At 53.6% G+C, this 26,433-nt stretch overlaps 1 protein-coding gene and 2 long non-coding RNA genes across 13 annotated transcripts; 2 read left to right on the forward strand and 1 right to left on the reverse strand.

Moving 5' to 3' along the window:
• Positions 1-1,534: 1,534 nt before the first annotated feature.
• Positions 1,535-10,337, forward strand: LOC128145602 (uncharacterized). Of its 10 annotated transcripts, XR_008236520.1 has the most exons (5): positions 1,535-2,130; positions 5,107-5,165; positions 6,907-6,995; positions 7,689-7,787; positions 8,273-9,191. XR_008236520.1 is itself a non-coding variant. In XM_052795957.1 (4 exons), the coding sequence occupies exons 1-4, from the start codon at positions 1,640-1,642 to the stop codon at positions 9,397-9,399; spliced, it is 591 nt and encodes a 196-aa protein (XP_052651917.1). In that variant the 5' UTR covers positions 1,535-1,639; the 3' UTR covers positions 9,400-10,337. The 10 variants fall into 10 exon arrangements, 9 of the variants coding, with proteins under 9 accessions (XP_052651917.1, XP_052651926.1, XP_052651922.1 ...); XM_052795957.1 differs by lacking the exons at positions 5,107-5,165; positions 6,907-6,995; positions 8,273-9,191 and adding an exon at positions 9,253-10,337 and having other exon boundaries at positions 1,535-1,784; positions 1,931-2,130; XM_052795966.1 differs by lacking the exon at positions 6,907-6,995 and having other exon boundaries at positions 8,161-9,191.
• A 4,808-nt stretch (positions 10,338-15,145) lies between these two features.
• Positions 15,146-21,051, reverse strand: LOC128146426 (uncharacterized). Of its 2 annotated transcripts, none has more exons than XR_008236758.1 (4): positions 20,995-21,051; positions 20,654-20,698; positions 16,360-16,505; positions 15,146-15,495 (listed from the first exon to the last, which is right to left on the reverse strand). It is a non-coding gene; the product is annotated as an uncharacterized LOC128146426 (long non-coding RNA). The 2 variants fall into 2 exon arrangements; XR_008236759.1 differs by having other exon boundaries at positions 16,360-16,449; positions 20,995-21,050.
• Positions 21,052-23,268: 2,217 nt separating this feature from the next.
• On the forward strand, positions 23,269-24,994 carry LOC128146258 (uncharacterized). The gene is made up of 2 exons (XR_008236717.1): positions 23,269-23,435; positions 24,545-24,994. It is a non-coding gene; the product is annotated as an uncharacterized LOC128146258 (long non-coding RNA).
• The last annotated feature ends 1,439 nt before the right edge of the window (positions 24,995-26,433 follow it).

A 26,433-nucleotide genomic window follows, 5' to 3' on the forward strand; every position in this document is an offset into this window, starting at 1 on the left:
TTCTGGAGTTTTATTCCGGCTTTCGGTACCACAGCTGCGGGCCGGGGCTGGAGGAGCCCCAGGTGCGGGCAGTGAGGCTGATGGCGACGGCCCCTCCCTGGAAAGGGGGGGGCTGCCGGGGGAGGGGCCGCGGCGGGGCCGGTGGGAGCCCAGGCAGGAGCGGAGCGGAGCAGAGCGGTGGCCGGGCTGCGGCTGCCCCTCGGGAGAAGGTGAGCGGGGCCGGGCGCCCCTCGGACCGCGAACGTCCCAGGCGGGGGTGGCCCGGGGGAGGTGGGGGCCGCCTGTGCCGAGGCCGGGGGGGGGGGGGCCGGGGCCCTGGGGGCTCGCGGAGGGCCGGGAGCACGTGGGCCGGGGGGGGCCCGGGCCCCGTGGCGGGGCTTGCGCAATCGCCCGGCGGGTCCCGGGGAAAGCCCCGAGGAGAACGGCGGGGTCCGTGCCGGACGCGCGGAGCGGCAGCGGGGCGGGGCCGGGCCGCGCCGTGCCGGAGCGGCGGCGGCGGGGACTGACCGGAGCCGGAGCCGGGCGGGGGGTGCCGCGCCGTGCCGGAGCGGCGGCGGCGGGGACTGACCGGAGTCGGAGCCGGGCGGGGGGTGCCGCGCCGTGCCGGAGCCGGCGGCGGGGACTGTCCGGAGCCGGCGGCGGGCGGCGGGAGCGCGCCGGAGCTGCCCGGAGCGGCGCTGGGGGCTCGGCGGGGACTGCGGCTGCGCCGGCGTGGGGGTGGGCGGAAACGGAAGCGGCGTCCCCTCGGGGCATGCCGGGAGCTGTAGTTTCCGCGGACTGCGGCGGCCGGGCAGCCGCGTGGCTCTCGGGCGCGGCGTAGTCCTCGCTGCTGCCGCCGCCGCCGCCGCGGCCCCCGGAGTGCGACCAGGTCAGACTCAGGAGCGTTGCCGGTTTCGCGTGGTTTTCCGCGGGCTTCCCGCTGCGCCCGCTCCCCGACCAGCCCTCCCGGGCGCATGCGCCGTCCTGCGCGTGGGGCAGCCCGGCGTTCGCGCGCCGGCTCCGGCCCCTCCGGCGCATGCGCGGTCCCCGGGAGCAGCGTGGCGGCGCGCGGGTCTCGGCGGCAGCGGGCGAGCGCCGGGACCGCGGGTGAGGCGAGCGATCCCCTCCGGCGGGGGCGAGGGCGAGGGGTGCCTCCTGCCCGCTGGCCGCCCGGGGCTGGCGGGACGGGAAGCTGCGAAGCGGCCGCCGCGGCAGGCTGCCGGTCCGCCGGAGGCGAGCCGGGCCAGGGCAGCGCCGGGGAGTTCCCCGAGAGAGAGCCGGTAGAAGGGAAGAGGGGACGGAGGCGGGCACCCCCCAGGCGCGGCCAGCGGGCGCCTGCCCGAGTCGCCAGAGCTCCCCCGGCCCCGCTCGGCCCGTGCGGCTGCCCCCAGCTCCAGCCCCTCCCCTGAAGCCTGCGCTGTAGCCGCAGGCAGCCCCCGAGCCCTGTCGCGAGGGCAGCAAGCTGGCCCTGCGGTGGTCTCGAGTCTCCCTTAACGGGGGTGCCGTTAGCAGCGGCGCGGGGAACGAGCGGCGTCTGCGGAAGCCCTGCGGAAGGAGGGGCTCCGGCCAGGGTCGAGCTGCGGTAATAACGGTCACTGCTGCCTCTTTCCCTCTCCCAGAGGCCACGCTGTGGGTGCGGTTGTCCGTTCGTCCCCTGGGGATGCCGTTGACTGCAGCAGCCTCAGGCTTGCGTGGGCTGTCTCTGCCTGGCCTCCCTCTCCTCGCGGCGCGGGAGCGCAGAGGGGCAGGCGGAGCGCTTACTGGCTGTGGGCAGGAGCTGCGGAAGCTGGAGAGGCCACAGAAAGGTAAAGAAGAAGAAGGGGAAGGCCGTCTGGCTGGCAGCTGCCTCCCGCTGCAGGCAAGAGAGAGCCTGCCTCTCCGGGTGTGGGAGCATCCCTCCTCGTAGTCCGCAGCAGGTCAGACCGCCAGGGTCTGTATGCACGACCAGCAGCGGGGTACGGCCACGTAGCGAGCGAGCGAGGCTACGTGTCTAGGAGGCCTCATGTCGTAAGAGCTGTGAGACGCTCGCGTGTTCCGTTATGCGGAGGACAGCCAAGCGACGGGAGTTCCAGAAGAAGAAGGGAGGAGAGAAGGAGAAAGAAGCGTCTGAGCTGGCAAGGTCTCCTGGCAGCTCCAAGAGCGAGAGCTGTGGTGAGTCCTGGGCCCTCGAGGCCCTGTCGCTCCTCTTGGGCGTCCCGGTCCCTCCCTCCCCCTCCCCTGGCCCCCTCGCTTTCCCATGCTGCTGTGACGTTTGGGGTTTTTTGGGTGGTGTTTGTTTTTTTTTTTTTTTTTTTCTTCCCTGTACCTCTCCTCTTCTGTCTATTCTCTTGTCCTGCTCCCCCTTCCTCTCCCCCTTTCTCTCTCTTGTTCGACTGCCCCCCTTCCTTTTTCTCTCTGCGTTCTTGTCCTGCTCCCTCTCCCTCTTCCCCCCCCCCCGCCGCCCCCCGTCTTTGTCCTGCAGCCAGTCGCTGTTTTTTCCTTTTCCATCTCCTTGTCCTGATCTGCATCCACCTCTTTCCCCGCCTCCCAATTTCTCTGGCCTGTTCCCTGGCGTTCTTTTCCTCTCTGCGCCTGTACGTGCCGCTCTGTGTCCCTGCCTTCCTATCTCTCTTCTTCCTACTTTCTCTTTCTCTCTCTATCCCTTTGTCTTGCTCGCTGTTGCTGTTTATTTTTGTCATTCTGGATCTCACTGTCCCCGTCCTCCTTCCTGTTCATCTCTTACTCTCTCTGACCCTTTGTGCTGCTTCCTGCCCCTTTTTTATTCACCCTCCCTCTCTCTGCAGGGCTCCTGATACTTCTCTTTCTAAATTCCCCAACCCCCTGTGCTTCTCACGGTCTCTGTCTGTCTTTCTCTCTCTCTCTCTCTCTCTCTCTCTCGTTGTCATTGTTCTTGTCTGTCGCTCTGTCTTGCTTCCTGTCCCGTCGTTTCTCGCTGTATCCCTTTGTCCCGCTCCCTGCTCGTATTTGTATTCCTCTCTGTCCTGAGGACCATCCCAGTTTTTTATCTCCGTCCTGCCGCTGTCCTGATTTGTCCTTCTCTGCCATGTTCCCTGTCCCTCTTTCTGTCTCTTTTCCTCTGTCCCTGCTGCTTATTTTTCCATCTCTGTCCAGACCCCTGTCGCTTCCCCCCCGCCCCGCCTTGCTGTCCCTCTGCCTTGCTTTCTTTCGCTACCTTTTCTGTCTGTCTCTCTCTGCCCCGTTCCCTCTCCCGTCCTTTCTAACTGTGTCCCCCTGTCCAGCTAGCTGTCTCTTCTTTCTTTTTTCTGTTCCTCAGTATTTTTTTCTTTTTCCGTATCTCTCTCCCACTGCCCATCGCAGTTGGTTTTCTCCCCTCCGATGCTGGCCTGCTCTTTGTCCTTTTTGTCTCTCTCTGTCCTTCTGTCGTGCTCCCTGTGTCTATTTAATCCCTTCATCTCTGTCCTGCAGCCCGTCGCTGTTTTTTTTTTTCTCTTCCGTCCCTTTGTCCTGCTCCCTGTCCTTGTGTCTCTTTCCCTTGGTTCTGCCTCCTGTCCCTTTTTCCTTTCTTGCTCCATCTCTCTGTCCTGCTCCCTATCCCTCTCGCGCTCTCTCTGTTTCTGTGTCCGTCTCCTTGCCTTTCGCCACGTTCTCTGTCTTGTTCCCTCTTTGGTTTTCTTGTTTTCCGGGTGGCTGGGCCCGGCTACCCGCGGGGGTGCTTCGGCTCGGGGGTTTGGGGTGGGGGCCTGGCCGTGCCGGCCATGGCGGGGAAATAAAGCCTGAAACGGCAATCGTGAAGCGACGCCCTGCCTGTGCTGGGGCTGCCCCGCAGAGGCGTGGGGCCGGGCCCTCCGCCGGTCCCGAGCACTCCCCAAAACTGCGCGTGGGGCCCCGGGGGTGCAGGGCTGTGGGGTGGCTACGCTCTGCGTCGCCCGTGGGCGCTGCAGGGTCAGAAATGGAGAACAAGTTTTCTGTTCCTGGGGCTTGACAACAGGCTCGCCTGGCTGATTTTGGGGCTCGGAAACAGACCGAGCTGCTGCGCGGCTTTGGGCCCAGAAACAGAGGTCCGGCCCTGCGTTTTTGGGCCTTGAGAACAGGCTCGGCAGCCGGGTTTTTTGGCTCCCAAATGGGCCCCGAGTCAGCCGGCGTGGGGGCCAAAAGCGGGAGCCGGCTTGGCTGGTTTGGCAGGCGGGTGGGAGGGTGTGGGGAGCTGCGGGGGGAAGCAGGGGGTGGGCAGGGTGCGTGGACCCTCCCCGGAGATGGGGGTCTGGTTGTGTCGGACGCCGAAGTTCGGGAGGCCGGCACGCAGCCGGCCGAACTCAACATCTGCGATGGTCTGTGGGGGGGAAAGGCGCTTTTCAGACCCCACGTGCCCTCTTGGAGTGCAGCTCTTCTTTCTGCGCTGCTCAGAATAGTTGTTCAGTAATTAATCGCCCAAACTAACGCATATTTATACGGCGTGTAACTCTGATGTTTAATCCTAATGCTCCGGTTTTGACAGCAGTTGATATACAACCTTATGGAAAGCCCAGGCCGTTGCACATAGCTGGAGCTTGTAAGGAGAAGCAGCTGAAATCAGCCGGAGCTTCAGTGCGGAGCTGGGGCTTCAGTGAGCCAGAACCGTAGCAAGCGGGAGCTGGAACGAGGCGGGGTGTCCGCTGTCTGGAGCGTGCGTTAGCCAGAGGCAAAAGTACCTGCGGCTGTAACGAGCAGGAGCCGCGATGAGCTGGAGCGTCTTTTCGCTGGAGCGTCCATCGGCCGGACCGCGCTCCCAGCACGGCCGAAGAGCGGCCGGGCGCAGGCAGGGCTGTCCGCAGCGAGCGGCTCCGAGCAGCAGGGAGGTGAGTTGTCCTTCTGCCAGCGGGGAGCCCGGCCTCTTCCCTCGGGGATGCGATCCACGCCACGCTCCTCTCTCTGCGTGGAGGGTCTCGCCCGGTCCGTTCCCGCGGGCAGAAGCGAGGTGGGGGTCCCCCGGCTCTCCTGGGGCAGCCCCCCCCCGCAAGGGGGTGCGGGCGAGGTGTCGTCGTCCCCTCGGTACCGGGCAAAGGGGAGAGAAACCGGCTGGTGGGAGCTCCTGGGGTGCAGAGCCCTTCCGGCAGAATCCTCCCCTGTCTTTTCACCGTTGGCTGGGTGTGACAAGCAGGTTCATTTCTTTGTCTCCTCTTTTCCCAGTGTCACCTTCCGCGTCACACAAAGAAAATCCTGCGTGGGTAATTCCGCTTGCTGCTCAGGTAATCGCACGTATCGGGCTGGGGGAGCGGAGAGAAACACTTGCGAGTTCGAGGGCACTAGAGATGCTCCACGTTAAACCCACAGAAAAGGCAAATTTGCTGCTAGTGCAGAAGAGCTGATGGAAAAATTGCTGTTAACAGATCGTGCCCTGTTCCTGAACTGGTCCCTTGATATGTTTGTGTTTCAGGTGAAAGAACGAAAATTCATGTCTGGTAAATTCAGAGCTGCCTGTTAGCTTCTTTAGGGTCGAGTGTTTCTCTTCTCTCTGTTCATACTGATTTTATGGGCAAGTTGGAGATAGCCTTTTATTTTTTTATGTATAACTGAATTTTTAGGAATATGTGGTGTCCCTGTAGTTCACTTTTGAGCACCTAGATGCCAGTAGAAATGTAATGGGTGAAACATGATGGAAACTGGTACTTAAACTTGATTTTTATTTGTATTTTATTTTTTTTTTTTCTTCCCCATTAAGAGTGGTGATGGCGTGTTGTCCCGTGGCACAATCCCCATTCCGTTCAGCGGAGTCTTCAGTCTAGGCCTTTTAAGTAAAAAAGTTTGTCCTTCCAAAAAAGGACTAGTCGTTCATCGGACCGAGGCGTACACTTGGAGAGTCGCTTAAGTACGTGATCGGAATTAAAGCCAACTTTCAGTTAATGTTGCTGCTGTTGGTCTTTGCTTTCATTGCTTTCTCCACCACTCTGTCATGGTTGGGAGCTCTGAATCGTAATTTTTTTCAGTCTCTAGCACATTCCACACCCCCCCCCCCCCCCCCCCCCCCAAAAAGGATAGGCAGCGTCTAAAAGTTAATTAGTTTCCTCACAAATGCGTGAGTAAATAAAATCTGAGTTATGATGATTAAAACCATAAAAATGACACCAGTCCTGCAGATCTGGACTATTTCTGAACAGGCATTCATCACACGCAAAAGTCGTCAGGGTACGGGTCACCTGCGCTTCATGCTCTGACGAGACAAAATGCTGAGGCAGGGATGAGCTCTGAAAGAAAAAAAAAAAAAAAGGATACAGGGTCACAGTTTTGTTTTGTTGTTGTTTGTTTTTGAAGAGTGCATTATTGACTGGTGCCAGCCTGCAGAGCTCTTCTGCTGCCTGACCTCTCCTTCTCTTTCATGGCTGTAATTGTCATGTGGATAATTGTAGAAGAGCAATTAAGTTACTTGCCTCTGTGAATGTGCTGGTAACACCAGGAAGGCAAATGCTTGAACCAGTAGTGAATAACTTGGCTACAAGTAGAATTTCTGAAGGAAGAACAGCAGCAGCAACAGAAAGCAAATAGCAAGTGACCAAAAATTTGCGTGTGTCAAACGCATCAAAGCTTTATTGCCAAACGTTGTTTGGCAATATGTTCCAAATGGCTGCTTTTTGGTAAACGTAAATTTTCAGGAAGCTCAGGGTTGTGTGTGGCAAAACGTGTCCCTCTGCGTACGCATCCTGCTACGTAAATAGCATGGGTCAATGGCAAGTCCAGCGGCAGGGCTGTTGTTCCCTACTCTCGACGTTGCCGTAGTAGTGTTGCGGTATTGAGACCTTAACGGACGGGCTGAGGAATGGAAGGAGAATGCCCGTTTTCTGTAAGGGCTCAGGATGCTGACCCTTTTCTCTGCCTGCCGCTCCTCTGTGCGTGAGATGAAGCTGTTTTATTTTTCTCCCTTGTTCCTGGTCTAAATATTTCTGGAGCTGTTGCTGCTGTGGGTTTGCAATTTGTGTTACTGCGTTTTTGTAGCATTCTAGCGATGGGTCGTTTCTACTGTGGCGAAGCATCGAGATACGGTTTTCGGTTTAAAGCGTCAGAAACTACATTCACCGAAACCGGTAACTGGCGGCGTAGGTGAAACCGATCTGGCGCGTGCAGCTGTGCTCGCAGGGATGCTCGGTGGCTCCTCATCAAAACGGCAAGGTGTGTGTGTGTGGACATCTGTAGGGTTGCGCTCTGGGTCCGAGAGCGTTAACGTGTTTTTGCTGTTGGAAGATGGAATGGAGCGTGTGCCTGTTAAATCTCAGGGCAGTCAAAAGCTAGGAGGGACCCTGAGCAGGTTTGGTGGCACAAACCAGATCTTTTGTTTTAAAAGATCTTGACCGTTTGGAGCAACGGCCTGGAAAAAATCATTCCTTTTTTGCAACGAGGCAGTTCACAAGGACAGATGTGTTGCTGTGCTCTTTAGCAAAAATACTCAACTTGGGACATAGAGGGTGATGAAGTCTTGGCTATACTAAGGCTCGAGAAAATGTATGTAGGTCTCTATGTCTGTCACCTGCATGTATCTAGGAAAGTGAGTTCTAGTGAAACTAAAGTTACCAATGAGTCAAAAAAAAAAAAAAAAAAAAAAAGCACGGTTGTCTGAAAAATGCAAAAGCTCTAGTGGCCTGTGTCAACAACTGTACTGAAGATGATGCAAAAATACTTTTTGCTCTGCTCAGTCGTACTGTCTTCACAAACCTTCACAAAAAAAGGCAGCTTTGGATTCCTACCCAGCTTTGTGCTAATGGTTTTTTTTCTTCTCTCAGCTGGGTGTCAGCTGGCACCATTTCGCCGTGGTTGCCCTTTCTTCTGCCGTGACGGTAGGAGACAGATGGAAAGATTCCGTAGTGGTCTGCAAGTACAAGGTACGCCTACGATGTGTCTCTGCATTTTTCCAAAGGTACTTGCAGTATGGACTTGAACTTTAAGAGTGTGCGAACTCTCCTTCTACATTTTTTTTACATGAAATATTTTAACACAAATACTAAAAATAAGTTCTGTTCTGGAGCATGTTACACCTATGCAAAGTTTACTTCCCTCCGTTTATTTTCTCTTCCTGAAAGCATAATCTTCTGTTTCTGTGCACTTGCTAGTAAATGATACAGTGAAAATAGTTTTTTACTAAAAGAGGGAAGAAACTGTTCGTAAGAGTTCAGCTGTTCGGAAGAAACAGACTTTGTTTGCATGATAAAAGCTTTATGCTTTTGCAGTCGATGAGTTTTTGAAAATATCTTATAGGAGTACTCGACAACCTTACTGAGATAATTAGCATCTGTGCTAAAAGCAGTCAAGGTCAAAGAAGAGATGTGGACAAAACAGGACAAATTGGCGGCATCTGTGTGTTTTCCAGGCTTTCCCAGGAAGCACTAGCAACCTTGTAACTAGTGACAGTGAGTCCTGAGTGTTTTTGATGAGTTACTGCTTCAGTAATGTATTTTTTCCTTTAACCTACAGTGTGTCATTTTGACTTCAGTTGGAAAGAGATTTTCCAAAATGGAAGTCTTTCTCACTCAAAGAAGTTTTGTTTTATGAACTTCCCATCAGAGTGGATCTTCAGAGGTGATCGACTTGACGGTAGAAGTCATCAGTAACAAGACTTTTCACTCTCTTTAAAAAAAGAAAAAAAAAAAGTCAATTTCCTTCCAAAGACCCAAGCACAGCCCATCTTCCTAAAGTTGATGGCATCGCTGGTCTTTGGTTTCTCAGTTGTAACAGTCGAGGTAACGTGAAAACGTGTTGCTCTGCATGCTTCAGTATAGCCAAAAGCATTAGGAAATCTGCCGGTCCTTTTTGGTGGTCTGAGGTATTGCAGCACTGGGGATTTTACAAATTGACTTGCATTGTTTAAACTGTAACTGCCAAATAGCTGTAGTATATAATTTATTAGGTGTATGTAAGCAGTTAGGTATTTTTCTAAATGTTTAAAAAGAGAGGCAACTGAATGTTATGGGTTTTTTTTCCCTGATGTTTTGGCGGAGTGCTCTGAAGTACTTTCTTTCTGTCTGGCTTTCAATGGTGCGTTTCCCTGGCAGTTCAGTAACACCTCTCTTGGGCAGCGCAGCTGGCCAGGTGTCCCTCCTCATTACGTAACACACACAAAAACCCTAGTCAAATTATAACTGTGTACTTTGGAGATAGATAATTTAATGGTATGAATTCAGAGCTGTGCAAGTTAAGGTAATGCAAAAGGAAAATCAAATACTTTTATAGTATAAGTATTTTTATTGGATGTATATAAACGTGGGCACACCTTTTTAGTGTAAAGTGAATTATTGAGATTCATTCTTTATTTTTCATTTTGCTCTTCGAAGCTTTCCACTTCACTTTCAGCTTTATTCACCAAACAAGCCAGATGCAAAGCAGCAGCAGCAGCGCAAGGGCTGTAGCTGTTGCGGTGGATCCGTAAGCGTAGATTCTGATTGCGTACGACCTCGTCCCGCAGCCTCCCAGGGTTATCTCCCTGCAGCAGTGCTGTAAGGAAGGGAGGAGACGTTTTCCAACACCGGCAAGAGTGTTTACTTGTATGCTAAGAAGGTGTTCAAAATGGTATCGATTAGCCTAAATGCTGATTTTAAGCGTTCAAATTGCTCTTAACTTTTAAAGGAGGTGGTGTATTTCGAGCTGACCTGTTTACCTGGAATCCTCCTTTAGCTCAGCGACTCTTCTTGTGCACCCCCAGCCTCCGCTGGCAGGGCGGTATGAGAAGCTGGAAGGTCCTTGACTTAGTATAAACACCGCTTAGCAACAACTAAAGCGTCGGTGTGTTGTCAACATTATTCTCATCCTAAATCCAAAATGGCCCTGTACCAGCTACTCAGAAGAAAATTAACTTTATTCCAGCCAAAACCAGGATAACCCCAAAGCCCCTGATTCTGGGTCTGCAATGGAAAAGACCGAACGAATTTGGGACTCCTGGGAAAGCCAAATCCGCCTGGATTTGTGCAGCTGGAAAGCAAAAAAACCCACCCCATTTTCACGCACAAAACCACAACCAAAAGATCACCCCTTTTTATGTTGTGGAAAAGCACTGAAACACACCCCAAACTGAGTATTTTGAAAAAGCAGAAAACTCCCCAGTTTGGGGAAGATTGGGGGTGAAGCACAGGCAGTTTGAGGGGCATTGCTGGGGGTCCTCCCAGTGTGGATGATCTGGTGTGGATTCTCTGTTGCGGGTTATCCCAGGTGAGTTACCTGCTGTGGATCGTCCCGGGTGGACTCCCTGGGGTAGGTCATCCCCACCCGTGTCCCCCCATGCACCTTTGTACCCTCCCCTACCCTCCCTCCGTGTGCGTTTCTGCCCCATTTGCCCCCCTGTTGCTCCGGCCCGCCCCCTTCACCCACGCGAGTTTTTAACCCATGCGAGTTGTTTCCCCCCGCATCCCCTGCTCTCCTATCTCCTGCCCCCCCCCCTTCCCTCCTCCGTATTCCACCCCCCCACCCCCCTCCATCACCCGTCAGGCTCCAGACCCCTGGCATGCTGCCTGCACCCCATTCTCTGTCATTTTTTTTCTTCTTTTCCTTACAAGTTGTTGTTTCTTTTTAATGATTCAACTGTTTTTGTTTCAAGCCACGAGTTTTCCCACTTCCGCCCTTCCGATTGTCTCCCCGTCCCACTGGGGGCGGGGGAGCGAGTGAGCGGTCGCGTGGGGCTTCGTTGCCGGCTGGCGTTAAACCACGACACGAGGTGAGTTGGAAGCCCTGCCTGGCTAATGCTGGAGGCTCTCTGTGTTCCTCCTGCCGTCTTGACGGGCCGTCCTTGTTCTTCATTGCCGCTTTATAGCGAGCGCCTCTTGCTCCGTAAGCAGCAGTACTCGGGCCGTGCAGGTACTGCGCGTTGCAGGCAGCAAAGGGCAATTGTGACGCTTGCTGGCGGGAGCGGCAAGGAGTGCGGAGCCACGCTCCTGTAGGGAGCAAAGATGGAACCTCGAGGGCTCTGCGGTCATCTGCTGAGGACATCTAATATCCCGACGCGCCTCTTTTGCTTTCCCTGCTTCCCGTCTAATTACTTTGCACGCCGGAGGGCAGGGCGGTAAGTAACACCGTGCAGCGTCTCTTCGATAAGAGACAAGCCCCGCACAAGAAGCCTTGCGTGCGTGCAGGATTAGGAGAGCAGAGTTGTGATAGCACAGAGGTGAGGAAAGGTGCGCCCACCCCAAGAGAGCCCCAGGATCGCCAGGGTATCGCTCACTTGCAGGTCGGCCGCTCGCATCTGGTCCGCTGGGACGCGCCGTTTCCTGCTGAACAGAGCTGCCCCTCTGGCACGAAGCAGCTTTGGGTCTCTTGTGGCCTGCCTTCAGGCTGTCACCTGAACCAGGCGTTGGTTTGTTTTTTTTTTTTTTTTTTTGAAATCTCTCGCCAGCATCTGTTGACTGGCTGCTGTCCCTCCCACAACCCTGATGCCACGTGCAGACGGATACAGCAGTCCCTGGGGCTTGGTCCAGGGCAACCCCCCCTGCCCCCTGCCGTTTGCAGGTTCCCTGTGCTGCTTCTCCTCTCTAGAGAATGGGGTGGGGGGGCAGGGACAGAAGCGACCGCCCGCATTGTCTGTTGTTTGCGCTTGACTGCTGTAAAGGCTCCAGCCACTCGGGTGCTTTTTGGAACGGAGGCAATGAAGAGGACTGCCCGGGCTGCGAGTGGGGAAGGGGCAGGGAAACGTAAGCCCTGTGCCCCCAGTAAGTAGTTGCCGCCTGTGGCTGGTCTCTACTGGGCTGAGCTGTCAGTGGTGTCTCATCCAGCTGATGCTCAGAAGAGGATCGTTGCGAGGGTGCTGCTGGCCGGCGAGCGAAGGTGGGAACTGGCGTTCGGGAGGCGCGCATGCGCGGTGGTGCGTGTGGCTGGGCCCCCGCTGTTGCCTGGTAAGGGAGAGGCTGTACGGCAGCTGGGAGGGCGCGCATGCGCGCTGCGCCTTTTACGGCGCTCGCCGCTGTTGCCTAGCAACCGCAGCGCGACACGACGCCTCGGCAACCGCGCATGCGCGATGGCGCGGTTTGCGGCGCTCCTGCTGTTGCCTAGCAACCGAGACGGTGTACGGCAGCTCGGAGGCGCGCATGCGCGGTGCGCCTTTTACGGCGCTCGCCGCTGTTGCCTAGCAACCGTTGCGCGACACGACGCCTCGGCAACCGCGCGTGCGCGATGGCGCGGTTTACGGCGCTCCTGCTGTTGCCTAGCAACGGAGACGCTTTACGGCAGCTGGGGAGGCGCGCATGCGCGGTGCGCCTTTTACGGCGCTCGCCGCTGTTGCCTAGCAACCGCAGCGCGACACGACGCCTCGGCAACCGCGCATGCGCGATGGCGCGGTTTGCGGCGCTCCTGCTGTTGCCTAGCAACCGAGACGGTGTACGGCAGCTCGGAGGCGCGCATGCGCGGTGCGCCTTTTACGGCGCTCGCCGCTGTTGCCTAGCAACCATTGCGCGACACGACGCCTCGGCAGCCGCGCATGCGCGGTGGCGCGGTTTGCGGCGCTCCTGCTGTTGCCTAGCAACGGAGACGCTTCACGGCAGCTGGGGAGGCGCGCATGCGCGGTGCGCCTTTTACGGCGCTCGCCGCTGTTGCCTAGCAACCATTGCGCGACACGACGCCTCGGCAGCCGCGCATGCGCGGTGGCGCGGTTTGCGGCGCTCCTGCTGTTGCCTAGCAACGGAGACGCTTCACGGCAGCTGGGGAGGCGCGCATGCGCGGTGCGCCTTTTACGGCGCTCGCCGCTGTTGCCTAGCAACCATTGCGCGACACGACGCCTCGGCAGCCGCGCATGCGCGGTGGCGCGGTTTGCGGCGCTCCTGCTGTTGCCTAGCAACCGTAGCGCGACACGACGCCTCGGCAGCCGCGCATGCGCGGTGGCGCGGTTTACGGCGCTCCTGCTGTTGCATAGCAACCAGAAGGCGGTCCCGGCGTTCGGGAGCCGCGCATGCGCGGTGGCGCGTTTTGCCGCCCTCCTGCTGTTGCCTGGCAACCAGAACGCGGCACAGGCGCTCGGGAGCCGCGCATGCGCGCTGGCGGCGCCTTTCGCCGCCGCTCTCTTCCGCCACCTCGTGACCAATGTTCGGTACTGCCGCTGGGGAGCCGCGCTGGTGCCTCGTGCCAAGCGCTCGCCGCTGCCACCCTGCGACCAATGTTCGGTACTGCAGCTCGGAGGCTGCGAGTGCGCGGGGCTGCCCCCGTCCCGCACGTGCCGTCCGACGGTACCGGCAATGCGGCGCCGGCGGGAGGTGCCGCCGCGCTCGTTGCTTCCTCCCGGTAAGGAAACGCCGCCGGAAAGGAAAGCTTGCATGGGCTGTCTCTGCCTGGCCTCCCTCTCCGCGCGGCGTGGCGCGGCGCGGCGTGGCGTGGGAGCACAAGGGGACAGGCAGGGCACTTACTGGCTGTGGGCAGGAGCTGCTGCGGCTGAAGCTGGAGAGGCCAGAGAAAGGTAGAGAAGAAGAAATGGAAGGCCGGCCGGCCGGCCGCCCGGCCGGCAGCTGCCTCCCGCTGCAGGCAAGAGAGAGCCTGCCTCTCCGCGTGTGGAAGGATCCCTCTTCGTAGCCCACAGCAGGTCAGACCGCCAGGGTGCACCGCAGGGTCCGTACGCAGCACCGACGGTGCGGTACGGCCGCGAGGCGTGCGGGCCAGCGAGGCTCCGTGCCTAGGAAGCCTCGTCTTGCAAGACCTGTGAGACGCGTGTTCTCCTAGGGGGAGGACGGCCAGCGCAGCCGGAGTTACGGAAGAGGAGGGGAGCGGGAGAGGAGCCGAAAGAAGCGTCTGAACTGGCAAAGTCTGCTGGCAGTGCCAAGAAACAGAGCTGTGGTGAGCCCCGGGCCCTCGGGGCCCTGTCTCTCTCTCCCCTCTTCTGCGTTCTGGTCCCTCCCTGCCCCTCTCCTGGCCCCCTCTCTTTCCCACACCGCTGCTTTTTTTTTTTCTTCCTTTCCTCCCTTGTACCTCTGATACTGAAAAGCCGGTCCAAGAAACTCTCGAAGGCTCGTTTTGGAGTTTTAGAAAGCAGGCATTCTTCATTGCAGCGCTGGATGCTCGGGGGATAGTTCCACCTAGCGTGCGTGCCACAGCTTTAGCACAAACAGGTCATATAGACTAACTAATTGCATATGAATCAGATTAGTATACGTATACATAAAAATGATGGCAACTGATTATCATAGCACTGCCTACATCCGATCACGCGCAATGAAGGATCCATTTGAGACGAAGGGCTGCTTTTGCGACCACCGGCCCATTTGAAGTTCTTGCTGGCTGTCCTTGAAGTCTTTATTCTTGTCCTTGGTTCTTTGATCTCGAAGCTTAACGCAGTTTCAATCGCATGCGGTCAGTTTCAGCATTGTTCTCATCTAGTCATAAGAGCAAAGAACTGCAAAACTTAGGAGTACCTACCTCTGCTAGTTAATTGCTTGGCTATACTTTTGTCTATTGTTTCAATCATCGTGTTAGTGTAAGATTTCTAATAATTATTTACTGAATCTCACTTTTACAGTCACCTAGCAGCAAACCAGTTTCCACGGCTGGTACAAAATATTAAAACCATCCAAAAGTATTTAGACGTGCCATACAGAATGTATGGAAATATGCTATCAGAGGTGTCCCAGGGGCAGGGGGAGCGTCGGGGGGGGCCCCGAGCCCCGGAGCGGACTCGCTGGCAGGACTCGTTAGGCGCGCGACTGACCGAACGGACACCGGCCGGCCGGCCCCCGTTGCCCTCCGGGCTGCGTTTGCGCTCCCTTTGCACGGGGCGAGGGGCCGTGAGGGAGCCCAGGGGAGGAGGAGGTGAGGCGCTGGGGGGGGGGGGTCGGGCCGTGCCCCCCCCCGTTCCTGCTGGGCTCCAGCTGTTGCAAATATTCTGGTAAAGAAATCAAAATTTAACCACATAGAAGAGTTAGGTTTGATTAAGAAGTAAAATTGTGAAGCGTAACGTATAGGATTGTTACGTTTGAAACGTAGCCATAGAAACTTTAGGAACTGCGTTACGTGTGACTATCGGAACCTTAATATTGTTAAGGTTGGAAATAGCTAACCCCAGAAACCTCACCAGGAAGTTACAGGTTTTTCTATGTTCCGTTTCAAGAAACGAAGGAAACCGTCGTGGACGCCAGTTTGCTGCTTGGAAACCCCCTTACCCTTCCCATCTTGATTTGAGTATCGAAGATTCCAGTCAGTAGAGCTAAGCGTAACTGACCAATGATTGTTTTTAAATAAGAATATTGATAAGGTTATATAATCAAAGGACCAATCCTTAGAAAGGTTAAATTTAAGAACGAGCATAGTATGCCTTTTTATGGAAAGAGCTTATGTAACAATGACCTGACAGAAAAAGTCTGTAAAAACTGATGGATTTTGATACTAAGTGGGACACGCCTTTGGAGGAGCGATCCCCGGTGTCCCCAGCGCTGCGATAAACGAAGTGCCCGCTTCTTAACTTCACGTTGGTGTTAAGGAGTTCTATTCCGGATTTCGGTAACGGTTTTGGCGACCCAGACGGGACCTTGCGAGTGAGACCGGACGAGATCGAGTGTCGATCGAACTCCGGCCGGCGCCGAGGTATTCTCGGGGAGAACCATCGCCCTCGACTCACAAAGCTCCTCGCAGCGTTCCCTGGAAAAAAGGTAAGGCGCTGCTTCTTTGGAATTTGTTTGGAAAGCCTGCCCGTGAGGCGCGGCGAAAGCTTCGCAGGGTTGGGGCTTGGAGGGTACCCGTTTGCAGTGGAAGCCTAGGCGTCTGCCCCTAAGTCGTAAGCGAAAGCTATTGCTGGGTTGGACTTTGTGTATTATTTGGGACAACTGTCATTTGCATTTGTTTGGTATTTGGGATTTGAATGTATATAAGTATAATGGCATTAGCAAAATTGTTTAAGAATAAGAGTGCAGGAAATAGAACTGCTGATGAAAAGATACCAAAAACATCACCGTTGGGATGTTTATTGGCACACTGGGGTGAATTGCAGGAAAAATGGGAAACAAACAGAACTTTGAGTTATAATACTATATTGCAATTACTGTTGTTTTGTAGGAGAGAGAGTAAATGGAATGAAGTGCCATAGGTAGATTTGTTCTTTTTAAGTGAACGTAGCTGACGGGGACCGGAGGGGAGTCTCCCAGCAGAAGCTCTGGTTACAGCTAAACTGGGAGAACACAAAATTGAATATGAATTGACGCTAGAGTCACCTTTTCAGTTTTAAATACCTTAGAGGGAGAGTTAAGTTTTGAAGAAATTGGTGGTGTTGGTGCAACAAGTGAACGAGAAACTAGACCCTTCTTTAAATCTTTAACAATGAAATTAGGAAAGCAATGGGTCACTCAGCAGTTTTTGTATGTGCCAAATTCTCCTAAACTCCTGTTAAGGGGAGATCTACTGGAGAACTTAGAGGCAGAAATTAAATTAAAAAATGGAGAGATTAAAATTTTAATTCCAGAAACTAAACGTATCGAAGCAGTGGCTTTGTTGTTACAGGATGGTTACCGAAAGCAGAAGATCATACCAGTCAAAGTATAATGCTGTAATTCCAATCGTCTGGACTGGGAAGTTCCCGGTAAATCCAAAAAGCAGAACCTGTGAGACTTGATGTAAAGCCAGGATCGAATCCGCTAAGAATTAAGCCATACCCCCTAAAACTGGAAAGCCGGAAAGGGTTAGTATTGATAATACAAAAATTTTTAAGATATAAATTGTTAACAGAATGTGAATCCAAATATAACACCCCGACCTTGCCTGTTAAAAGGCTAATGAAAAAGATTATAGATTAGTTCAACACCTCAGAGCAATAAATCAAATAGTACAAGATATTCATCCGGTAGTAGCAAATCCTTATACTTTGTTAACAACCCTAACAGAGAAACGAGAATGGTTCACAGTGTTAGACTGAAAAGATGCCTTTTTCTGTATTCCCTTGGATCCCAACAGTCAAGAGCTTTTTGCTTTTGAATGGGAAAATCCCGAGACTGGGAGAAAAAGACAATATACACGGACAGTCTTGCCTCAAGGCTTTAAGAATAGTCTTACCATTTTTGGAAATCCATTGGCACGAGAATTAGAGCTTTGGAAGAAAGAAAATAATCAAGAAATCTTGTTGAAATGTATGGATGATCTGTTAATTGTAGCTGAGATGGAAGAACAATGCACAAAGTTAACTATTAACTTTTTGAACTCTTTGGGAATCAGTGGATAGCGAGTGTCAAAAGAAAAAACCCAAATAACCCAGAAAGAAGAAACTTATTTGAGTTTTAAAATCCTAAAAGGACAGAGACAATTAGGAACTGAGCGCAAAGAGGCAATTTGTCGTCTCCCCGAACCTAAGACTAACAAATTAATGACGAGCATTTCCGGGAACGGTTGCGTGGTGTCACCTGTAGATTATCAGTTGTGGCTTGCTGGTCCGACCTTTATAGGAGCAGCTCAAAACCTCAAACAATGGATTGGACTGATGAGACAAGGGGAGTCAAAAGAATCTCAGTAGACATAATAAAGGGGGATGAGAGATGATGTTTAGCGCTTACATTGTTGAAATTAGCTGAGGCAAAGACGGTCTTTGATAAGAAGAGCTGGTCCCAAGGACCAGCCAATGAGGTAGAGACAGCTCCCGATAAGAAGCAGGAGCAGGCCCCAAGAGCCAGCTAAGACCGGTCTTGCGGCTTGGGTGAATACCAAGAAATCACTGAGCCTGCGCAAGAAAAAAGGTTGCTAGCGGTGACGAAGAGGAGTCATCTCTCTTCATCTCTGCGACCACCAGACGACCACCATAAAGAGGCACTGCGCAAGCGCAGCTGAGAGGGGACTATGGCAATGACCTCTCGGAGCTAATTTTAATAGGAAGCGGGGATAGGTCACGCATATGTATAGGCGTATTGTGAATACGTAACACTTGACTGTATAAACTTGAGACAAACTGCCGAGTCGGGTGCGCACGACTTTGGTGGGACTACCCCCCGTGCTGCCCAGCGCCGAATGAACATACCTACTTTACAATCTCACTGACCGTGGAGTCTGTTTTCCGCACGTCACTGATGCCGAGAAAGCTACTTTCAAAGAATTGAAACAGGCTGTAATAGGGGTGCCAGCCCTAGGCCTGCCAGATCTCACAAAGACATTTGAACTTTTCACTCGCGAAAGAAGAGGTATAGCTCTGGGCATCCCGGCCCAATATTTAGGGCCAAGTGGGCGAGCTGTGGCCTACTTCTCGAAGCGATTAGATCAGGTGAGTCTGGGATGCTCTGGTCGTCTGAGAGCCGTCGCTGCAACTGCGCTACTGATCCAGGAAGCTCGTAAGTTCACCTGAGGACAAAGGATCGCTGTACGTTTCCCATACGATAACTGTTGCGCTAAAACAGAAAGGGGGGCATTGGTTATCCCCTAGCAGAATGCTGAAATACCGAGTGGTGTTGCTGGAACAAGATGATGTTTGCTTAAGAACTACTACCACCGTTAACCCTGTTGCGTTTTCAACAACTGATCAAGTTAAAGGAGAACTGGAACGTGACTGCTCGCAGACAATCGAAAGAGTTTACCCCAGCTGACTGGATCTCTGAGATGTGCCGCTAGAAGAAACAGACTGGGAACTCTATACCGACGGAAGCGGTTTCATCTGTGAAGGAAAACGTTTATCGAGATAGACAATAACAACCGAGGAGATAATTGCGTTGCGAACTTTGCCTTCGATGATATCTGCCCAAAAGGCTGAATTGAGAGCTCTTATTCGAGCTCTGGAACTAAGTCAAGGAAAGCGAGTCAACATTTGGACAGACTCAAAGTACGCTTTTGGAGTAGTACGTGCGCGTGGAGCGATATGGAGAGAGAGAGGACTGTTATCTGCACAAGGAACCACCATTCAGCATGCAGAACAAATACCGAAATTGTTAGAAACCGTTCCAAAACCAACAGCAGTCACGATAACGCGCTGTAAAGCGCATCAGTTAGGTAAGACTGTTCCTAACGCCGGTAACCGACTGGCTGATAAAGCTGCTAAAGAGGCTGCAGAAAAAGGCATCCTAGCGCTAGTTCCAGAGAAAAGTATAAAATTGCCTAAAGAAACTCCAAATTATAATGAAAAAGATGGAAGAATTAATTGTTAGATTGCAGGCTAACAAAATGAAACAGGACAGGCTGTAACACCGACAGGTCAAATAATAGTCCCGCCCACAATAATAAGAGAAACTGCCCGAGCTGAGCATAACAAAGGCTATCGGGGAACAGAAAGTAAAATATGACAAAGATTGTTTAAACATTTATAAGCGGATGTGAAATTTATATATAAAATGATCCCCAAATCAGTAATAAGATTATCTTTGGAATTATTAAATAAGGAAATTTTTTAGGGGAATACTAGCAAATTGATTTTATAGAATTGCCTTGAAAAGAAGGATCTATCCTAGTTTTAGTTGATATCTTTACTGGGTGGCCCGAGGCTTTCCCTTGTCGCACCGACAAAGCAAGAGAAGTAGTTAAAGTCTTGCTCAAAGAGATAATACCAAAATATGGGGTGCCTGTAAGAATGTCATCTGACAATGGCCCTCATTTTATAGCAAAGATGATGAGACAAGTTGAGCAAAGTATTATCTATAGATTGAGACTATCACACCCCATATAGACCACAAGCAAGGGGGGGCGGGGGGGGGGGGGGGGAAGAAAGAGAATGAACTATACCCTTAAGCAACAGTTGAGTAAAATTTGTCAGGAAACCTCACTCACATGGGTTAAAGCCTTACCCGTGGCTCTATTAAGAATCAGAGTATAGCCAGAAGAGAAAGAAAATGTAAGTCATTAGGCAATGTTATATGAAAGACCGTATCAAGAGACCTATGTTCTGAGTATCTTGAGTGGCTTTGGAGATTTTAAAAGGTGTTATGATTTCTTTAAGAAATTCTTTTCAAGAACTTCGTCAGTATGTCTCCGCAGCTGGACCCTTAGAATTGGACGTAGCAGCGCATCCCTTCCGACCAGGAGATTGAATATATATAAAATCACTGAGAAGTGGAAAGGACCGTATCGAGTCATTTTAAGAACACTTACAGCAGTAAAGGTCTGGGAGAAGAACCTTGGCTTCATTATTCAAGGCTAAAGAAAGCACCAACAGGAAATTGGAAGTCTAAAGAAACTGGCCCTTTGAAACTGAAAACCTGTAAGTAAGTTTCACGTTATCTCTTTGGGAAAACAATTGTGTAAAGTTTATAATATTGGGGTTGCTATTAGGAATATTGTCAAGGGCAGTAATCTTTTTGTGTGTTATAGGGTTTAAGTATTTTTTTTGAGGGGTTCCAAACACAAGATAAACAAAACGAAACAATTATTGTTTGAGCTATTAATCTTGATATTAACCGTTTCTGTAATTCTGATTAAAAAAAAAAAAAATTCTAGTTTTGGAATTGATTCAAAGTTTTGTAAAGACACAAAATTTAACCTCGATAACAGCCTGCCTTCCGATTCCAAAGTCAGATGAAAATCTAGTTCCGTGGAGAATACTGACATTGAATTTAACCAAAACTTGAGAAAAGACGTAGAACAATGAGAATCATTTTAGCAAATTAAATTGGATGGATTTAAAAGGCAATTATTTTTTTAAATTTGAAAGAAGGAATTACAGCATTTTGAATTATAACATTACCAAACCATCCACCTCACGGACAAAAGAATTAATTTATCGCCCTTCGGGAGAGACTTGTACAAACACCCCTTGGGGCGGTCAGCTGCCAAAACCGTAGAGACAAGTGCGAAAAGGAACTTGGGATCCTATTTAAAATATAAAACGATGTTTGGAATTTACTGGAGTTCCAGGATCCTTGTTAGATCCACCCAGAGTCAGGACCATCTATGGAAATTTAGATTGGTTTAGACAAAGAGAGAAAAATCACACATCCTAAAGAGAAGGGTATGAACGTTTAGACTTGCAACTCCTCTGACCCCAAAATCCAAAGACTTTCTCTAGTAGCTAAAGCTCTAAGATGGGGGATGTATTTGTAGAAAGTAGAATAATATTTTAAATGATCCTGGGTCCCCTCTTAATAATGGAAAAAAATTAGCTTGGAATTGACTGTATTAAAGGACAGGTGAAAAGTTTAGGGTTAACTGTTTTGGGTGAATAGTGATGATATACGATCCACTCACCTTTTCCTGAAGGACAAAAGCAAATAATGGACTTTAGACTTAATAACTCTATCCTCTCTCTGGAAGAAATCTCCCTTGTGGCCTCGGCGGTGGACCTGGGTAAATCGAAAAGATGATACCTGGCAATTGCCAAGTCTTAGAACTAAAATAAGACGGGTATTAAAATCTGTATTTTTACCCCAGTGAACAGCTCGTCAAGAGTCATCTTACTTTGACATCTTTCATTCCGTAAACGAAGCGCCTGCTTCTGAACTTCCCATGGGTGTTCTGGAGTTTTATTCCGGCTTTCGGTACCACAGCTGCGGGCCGGGGCTGGAGGAGCCCCAGGTGCGGGCAGTGAGGCTGATGGCGACGGCCCCTCCCTGGAAAGGGGGGGGCTGCCGGGGGAGGGGCCGCGGCGGGGCCGGTGGGAGCCCAGGCAGGAGCGGAGCGGAGCAGAGCGGTGGCCGGGCTGCGGCTGCCCCTCGGGAGAAGGTGAGCGGGGCCGGGCGCCCCTCGGACCGCGAACGTCCCAGGCGGGGGTGGCCCGGGGGAGGTGGGGGCCGCCTGTGCCGAGGCCGGGGGGGGGGGGGGGCCGGGGCCCTGGGGGCTCGCGGAGGGCCGGGAGCACGTGGGCCGGGGGGAGCACGTGGGCCGGGGGGGGCCCGGGCCCCGTGGCGGGGCTTGCGCAATCGCCCGGCGGGTCCCGGGGAAAGCCCCGAGGAGAACGGCGGGGTCCGTGCCGGACGCGCGGAGCGGCAGCGGGGCGGGGCCGGGCCGCGCCGTGCCGGAGCGGCGGCGGCGGGGACTGACCGGAGCCGGAGCCGGGCGGGGGGTGCCGCGCCGTGCCGGAGCGGCGGCGGCGGGGACTGACCGGAGTCGGAGCCGGGCGGGGGGTGCCGCGCCGTGCCGGAGCCGGCGGCGGGGACTGTCCGGAGCCGGCGGCGGGCGGCGGGGAGCGCGCCGGAGCTGCCCGGAGCGGCGCTGGGGGCTCGGCGGGGACTGCGGCTGCGCCGGCGTGGGGGTGGGCGGAAACGGAAGCGGCGTCCCCTCGGGGCATGCCGGGAGCTGTAGTTTCCGCGGACTGCGGCGGCCGGGCAGCCGCGTGGCTCTCGGGCGCGGCGTAGTCCTCGCTGCTGCCGCCGCCGCCGCCGCCGCGGCCCCCGGAGTGCGACCAGGTCAGACTCAGGAGCGTTGCCGGTTTCGCGTGGTTTTCCGCGGGCTTCCCGCTGCGCCCGCTCCCCGACCAGCCCTCCCGGGCGCATGCGCCGTCCTGCGCGTGGGGCAGCCCGGCGTTCGCGCGCCGGCTCCGGCCCCTCCGGCGCATGCGCGGTCCCCGGGAGCAGCGTGGCGGCGCGCGGGTCTCGGCGGCAGCGGGCGAGCGCCGGGACCGCGGGTGAGGCGAGCGATCCCCTCCGGCGGGGGCGAGGGCGAGGGGTGCCTCCTGCCCGCTGGCCGCCCGGGGCTGGCGGGACGGGAAGCTGCGAAGCGGCCGCCGCGGCAGGCTGCCGGTCCGCCGGAGGCGAGCCGGGCCAGGGCAGCGCCGGGGAGTTCCCCGAGAGAGAGCCGGTAGAAGGGAAGAGGGGACGGAGGCGGGCACCCCCCAGGCGCGGCCAGCGGGCGCCTGCCCGAGTCGCCAGAGCTCCCCCGGCCCCGCTCGGCCCGTGCGGCTGCCCCCAGCTCCAGCCCCTCCCCTGAAGCCTGCGCTGTAGCCGCGGGCAGCCCCCGAGCCCTGTCGCGAGGGCAGCAAGCTGGCCCTGCGGTGGTCTCGAGTCTCCCTTAACGGGGGTGCCGTTAGCAGCGGTGCGGGGAACGAGCGGCGTCTGCGGAAGCCCTGCGGAAGGAGGGGCTCCGGCCAGGGTCGAGCTGCGGTAATAACGGTCACTGCTGCCTCTTTCCCTCTCCCAGAGGCCACGCTGTGGGTGCGGTTGTCCGTTCGTCCCCTGGGGATGCCGTTGACTGCAGCAGCCTCAGGCTTGCGTGGGCTGTCTCTGCCTGGCCTCCCTCTCCTCGCGGCGCGGGAGCGCAGAGGGGCAGGCGGAGCGCTTACTGGCTGTGGGCAGGAGCTGCGGAAGCTGACGCTGAAGCTGGAGAGGCCATAGAATGGTAAAGCTGCTGAAGAATAAAATAAAGAGGATCCAGCCACCAGCTGCAGACAGGAGATAGCCTGCCTCTTCAGGTGAGGATGGATCCTTCCTAGTGTAGTCCTCAGCAGGTCCGATCACCAGTGTGCACGGCAGGGTCTGTATGCATAACCAAAACCACAGTACAGCCATGTAGTGTGTGTGCATGTGAGGCTGTGTTTCTAGGAAGGCTCATATTGTAAGAGCTGAAAGACACCAATCTATTCTCTTAGGTGGATGACAGTCAAGTGAGTGCAGCTACAGAGGAGGAAGGGAGAGGGAGAGAGAGACAGACATGTCTGAACTGTCAAATTCTCCCAGCAGCTCCAACAGCGGGAGGTACAGTGAGTCCTGGACCCCTGGGGCTGTGTCACCCCTCTTCTGCATCCCAGTCCCTCCCTGCCCCCACCTTCTCTTTCTCTCACTGCTTTAATTTTTTTGTTTTTTTTTTTTTCTGTACCTCTCCCTTTCTTGTTCTCTAAGTCCCCCTCTTTCTCTGTTGTTCTGCCTCTCTGTTTTCTTTTTCTCTCTGCACTTCTGACCTGTCCCATCCCTCTTTTTTTTATCCTCTGTCTCTGCCTTGCAGCCCATCACTACTTTGTCTTTCTCCATCTATCCATCTGTGTTCTTATCCCAATCTTGTTAATTCCTCCCTGTCTGCCCTTTAGCCCTTCACAATTCCCACCGCTGTCACCTGTCTGATGCTGTGTCTCTATTTTTAAATTCCTTTCTCTGCCCTGTATTCTGGATACACTTTTACTTTCTTAGATTCTCTTGTTCCAGGTCCCTGTCCCTATGTTTTAACTTCTTCCCTCACTGTCCCATAGCCCATTTTTGTCTTTATTATTCTCTCTGTCTGGTTCCCTGTCCCTATTCTTTATTTCCCCTCTCTCTCCCCTTTAGATCATCAGTGTTTTTGATATTTCTCAGTCTCTCTCATCTACCTCACTGTCCCGTTTTTTAATTCTTCCTTTTGCCCTGTGGCTCATCACTAATATTTGTTTTTATCCATCTCTCTGTCTGGTACCCTCTCCTTTTTTATTAGTTCCTCCTCTCTGTCCTGTAGCCCATTGCTATTTCCCCACCCTGTCTCTCTCTGTCTCCCTTTCCTTACTTTTCAATCCCCCCTCTCTGCCCTGTAGCCGATCACTGTTGTAGTGAGTTTGTGTGGCAAGCTGGGGCAGGGGAGTGGATAGGGGCTGCAGGGGTGGGTTCTGTGAGTAGACACCAGGACTTGCCCCCATGTTGGGCACAGCCAGTTCCAGCTCCAAGATGGAGCTGCTACTGGTCAAAGCTGAGCCAACCAGGAACGCTGGTAGCACCTCTGTGATATTTAAGAAGGGCTAAAAAAAAGCTGTGCAGAAGCTGTCAGTCCTGCAGACACCAAGGTCAGTGAAGAAGAAAAAGGAGGTGGTGATCCAGGTCCTAAAGCAGAGATTCCCCTGCAGCCTGCAGTGAAGACCATGGTGACACAGGCTGTCCCCCTGCAGCCCACGGAGGTCCATGGCGGAGCAGATATGCACCCTGCAGCCGATGGAGGACCCCTCGCCAGAGCAGGCGGATTCACCCGAAGGAGGCTGTGACACTGTGGAGAGGAGCCCACACTGGAGCAGGTTTTCTGGCAGGACCTGCGGCCCCATGGGAGTGACACCACACTGGAACAGAAGAAGAGCACAAAGAAGGAAGGAGCAGCAGAGACAACTTGTGATGAACTGACTGCAACCCCCCGCTCCTTCTCCCCCTGTGCTGCTCGGTAGGAGGAGGTAGAGAAGTCAGGAGTGAAGATGAGCCCAGGAAAAAGAGAGAGGGGTGGGGGGAAGGTGTTTTTCAGATTTGTTTGTATTTCTCATTATTGTACTCTGATTTTGACTGACAATAAATTAATTTCCCCAAGTCGAGTCTGTTTTGCCTGTGACAGTAATTGGTGAGCGATTGCTCTGTCCTTATCTTGACCCACAAGCTTTTTTGTTGTATTTTCTACCCTCTGGTCTTGTTGAGGAGGGGGAATGGTAGAGTGGCTTGGTGGACGCTCGTCAGCCAGCCAAGGTCAACCCACCACAGTTTCCTTCTCTCAGGCTCCCTGTCCCTATTTTTAAAATCTGGCCTATGTTTCTTGTATGTCGTCACTTTTGAAACTTTCTACCTCTCCATCCTTATTTAAATTCTTGCATGTTTCTTAAACCCAGTTGCTTTTTAAATTTTCTTGCTACTTTTCCTTCTCTTTGTCTCCCTGACCTTATTTTAATTTCTCACCTGTGTTTCTTGTACCCTGTTGCTTTTCAAATTTTGTTCTTATGTCTCCCTCTATGCAGCTCCATGTACCTACTTTTTGATTCTTGTACCCTGTTGCTTTCAAAATTTTCTATGTTTCGTTCTATCCATCTCCCTGTCTCTAGTTCTTAACTCTTCCCTCTCTGTCCTGTACCCTGTCACTTCTTAGATTTTCTTTCTACATCTCCCTCTTTCTATCTCCCTGTGCCTATTTGTTAGTTCTTGCCTATGTTTCTCGTATGCTGTTGCTTTTTGAAAATTTTCTCTCTACCTGGCTCCCTGTTTCTGTTTTCTAGTTCTTGCTGTTTCTTCTCCCGTATCACTTGAGAATGTTTCCCTGTCCCTTGTCCTGTCTTTACCTTGTTGTCCTGCCAGTCCCTTCACCTTCTCTCCCCCACTTCTATTATTTATTCCTCCATCTCCATCCCTGTTGTTTTGCTCAGTCTCTCTGCGCTTCTCTCTCTACACTGTTTTCCTGCTTCTTGTCCCTAGCATCCCATTTTCTGGCTCCCTGTCTTGCACCTCTGTGTCCCTCTGTCCTTCCTCCTGCTTTACTCTTCCCTTTTATCACCCCATCCTGCTGCCTTTGGGCACTGAGCCTTGTAGCCAACTCATTGCCAGGATTTCTTATATGCATTAATGAATAAATTTTTCCTGCCTCCTCTGTGTCCCTGGATGTGGGTAGGTGCAGGGGCAGGGATAATATGCTGTGGGGCTTTGGCAATGGCCCCTGTTCCTGATGGGCTCCAGCTGGGGCTGGGATGGCCCCAGGTGTGGCCAGTGAGGTTGAGGATGGGGCTGGCCCTGCTGTGTGAAGGGGCTCCAGCTGTAAAGGGGGCTGCCTGGGCAGGGGAACTGGCTGAGGAGGGAGTCCAAGGGGGTCTGGCTGGTAGGTGCCTGCAGCAAGGAATGGCCAGTCCCCGTGGCAAGGAAGGATCCCTCTGAGCTGTTCCTGGCCTCTGTTGGCTACACGCGTGAGCTGCCGTGTATCAAGGAAGTCTTGTGGATGAGGAGCATTGAGGCGTCCGCTGCGTGCTGCCGAGTGGGTGAGGGTCAGGCAGCCGGC

The sequence above is a fragment of the Harpia harpyja genome, chromosome 9, assembly GCF_026419915.1.
Source record: "Harpia harpyja isolate bHarHar1 chromosome 9, bHarHar1 primary haplotype, whole genome shotgun sequence".
Taxonomy (NCBI): Eukaryota; Metazoa; Chordata; class Aves; order Accipitriformes; family Accipitridae; genus Harpia; species Harpia harpyja.

What these genes read in the sequence shown, in the direction of transcription:
- LOC128145602 (XM_052795956.1), top strand. Translation starts at nt 4,823, where the DNA reads ATGCGATCCACGCCACGCTCCTCTCTCTGCGTGGAGGGTCTCGCCCGG. An exon ending in TAATTCCGCTTGCTGCTCAG is followed by an intron (nt 5,166 to 7,688) that starts GTAATCGCACGT and finishes TTCTTCTCTCAG; the next exon opens with CTGGGTGTCAGCTGGCACCA. An exon ending in TAGTGGTCTGCAAGTACAAG is followed by an intron (nt 7,788 to 9,762) that starts GTACGCCTACGA and finishes ACTTTATTCCAG; the next exon opens with CCAAAACCAGGATAACCCCA.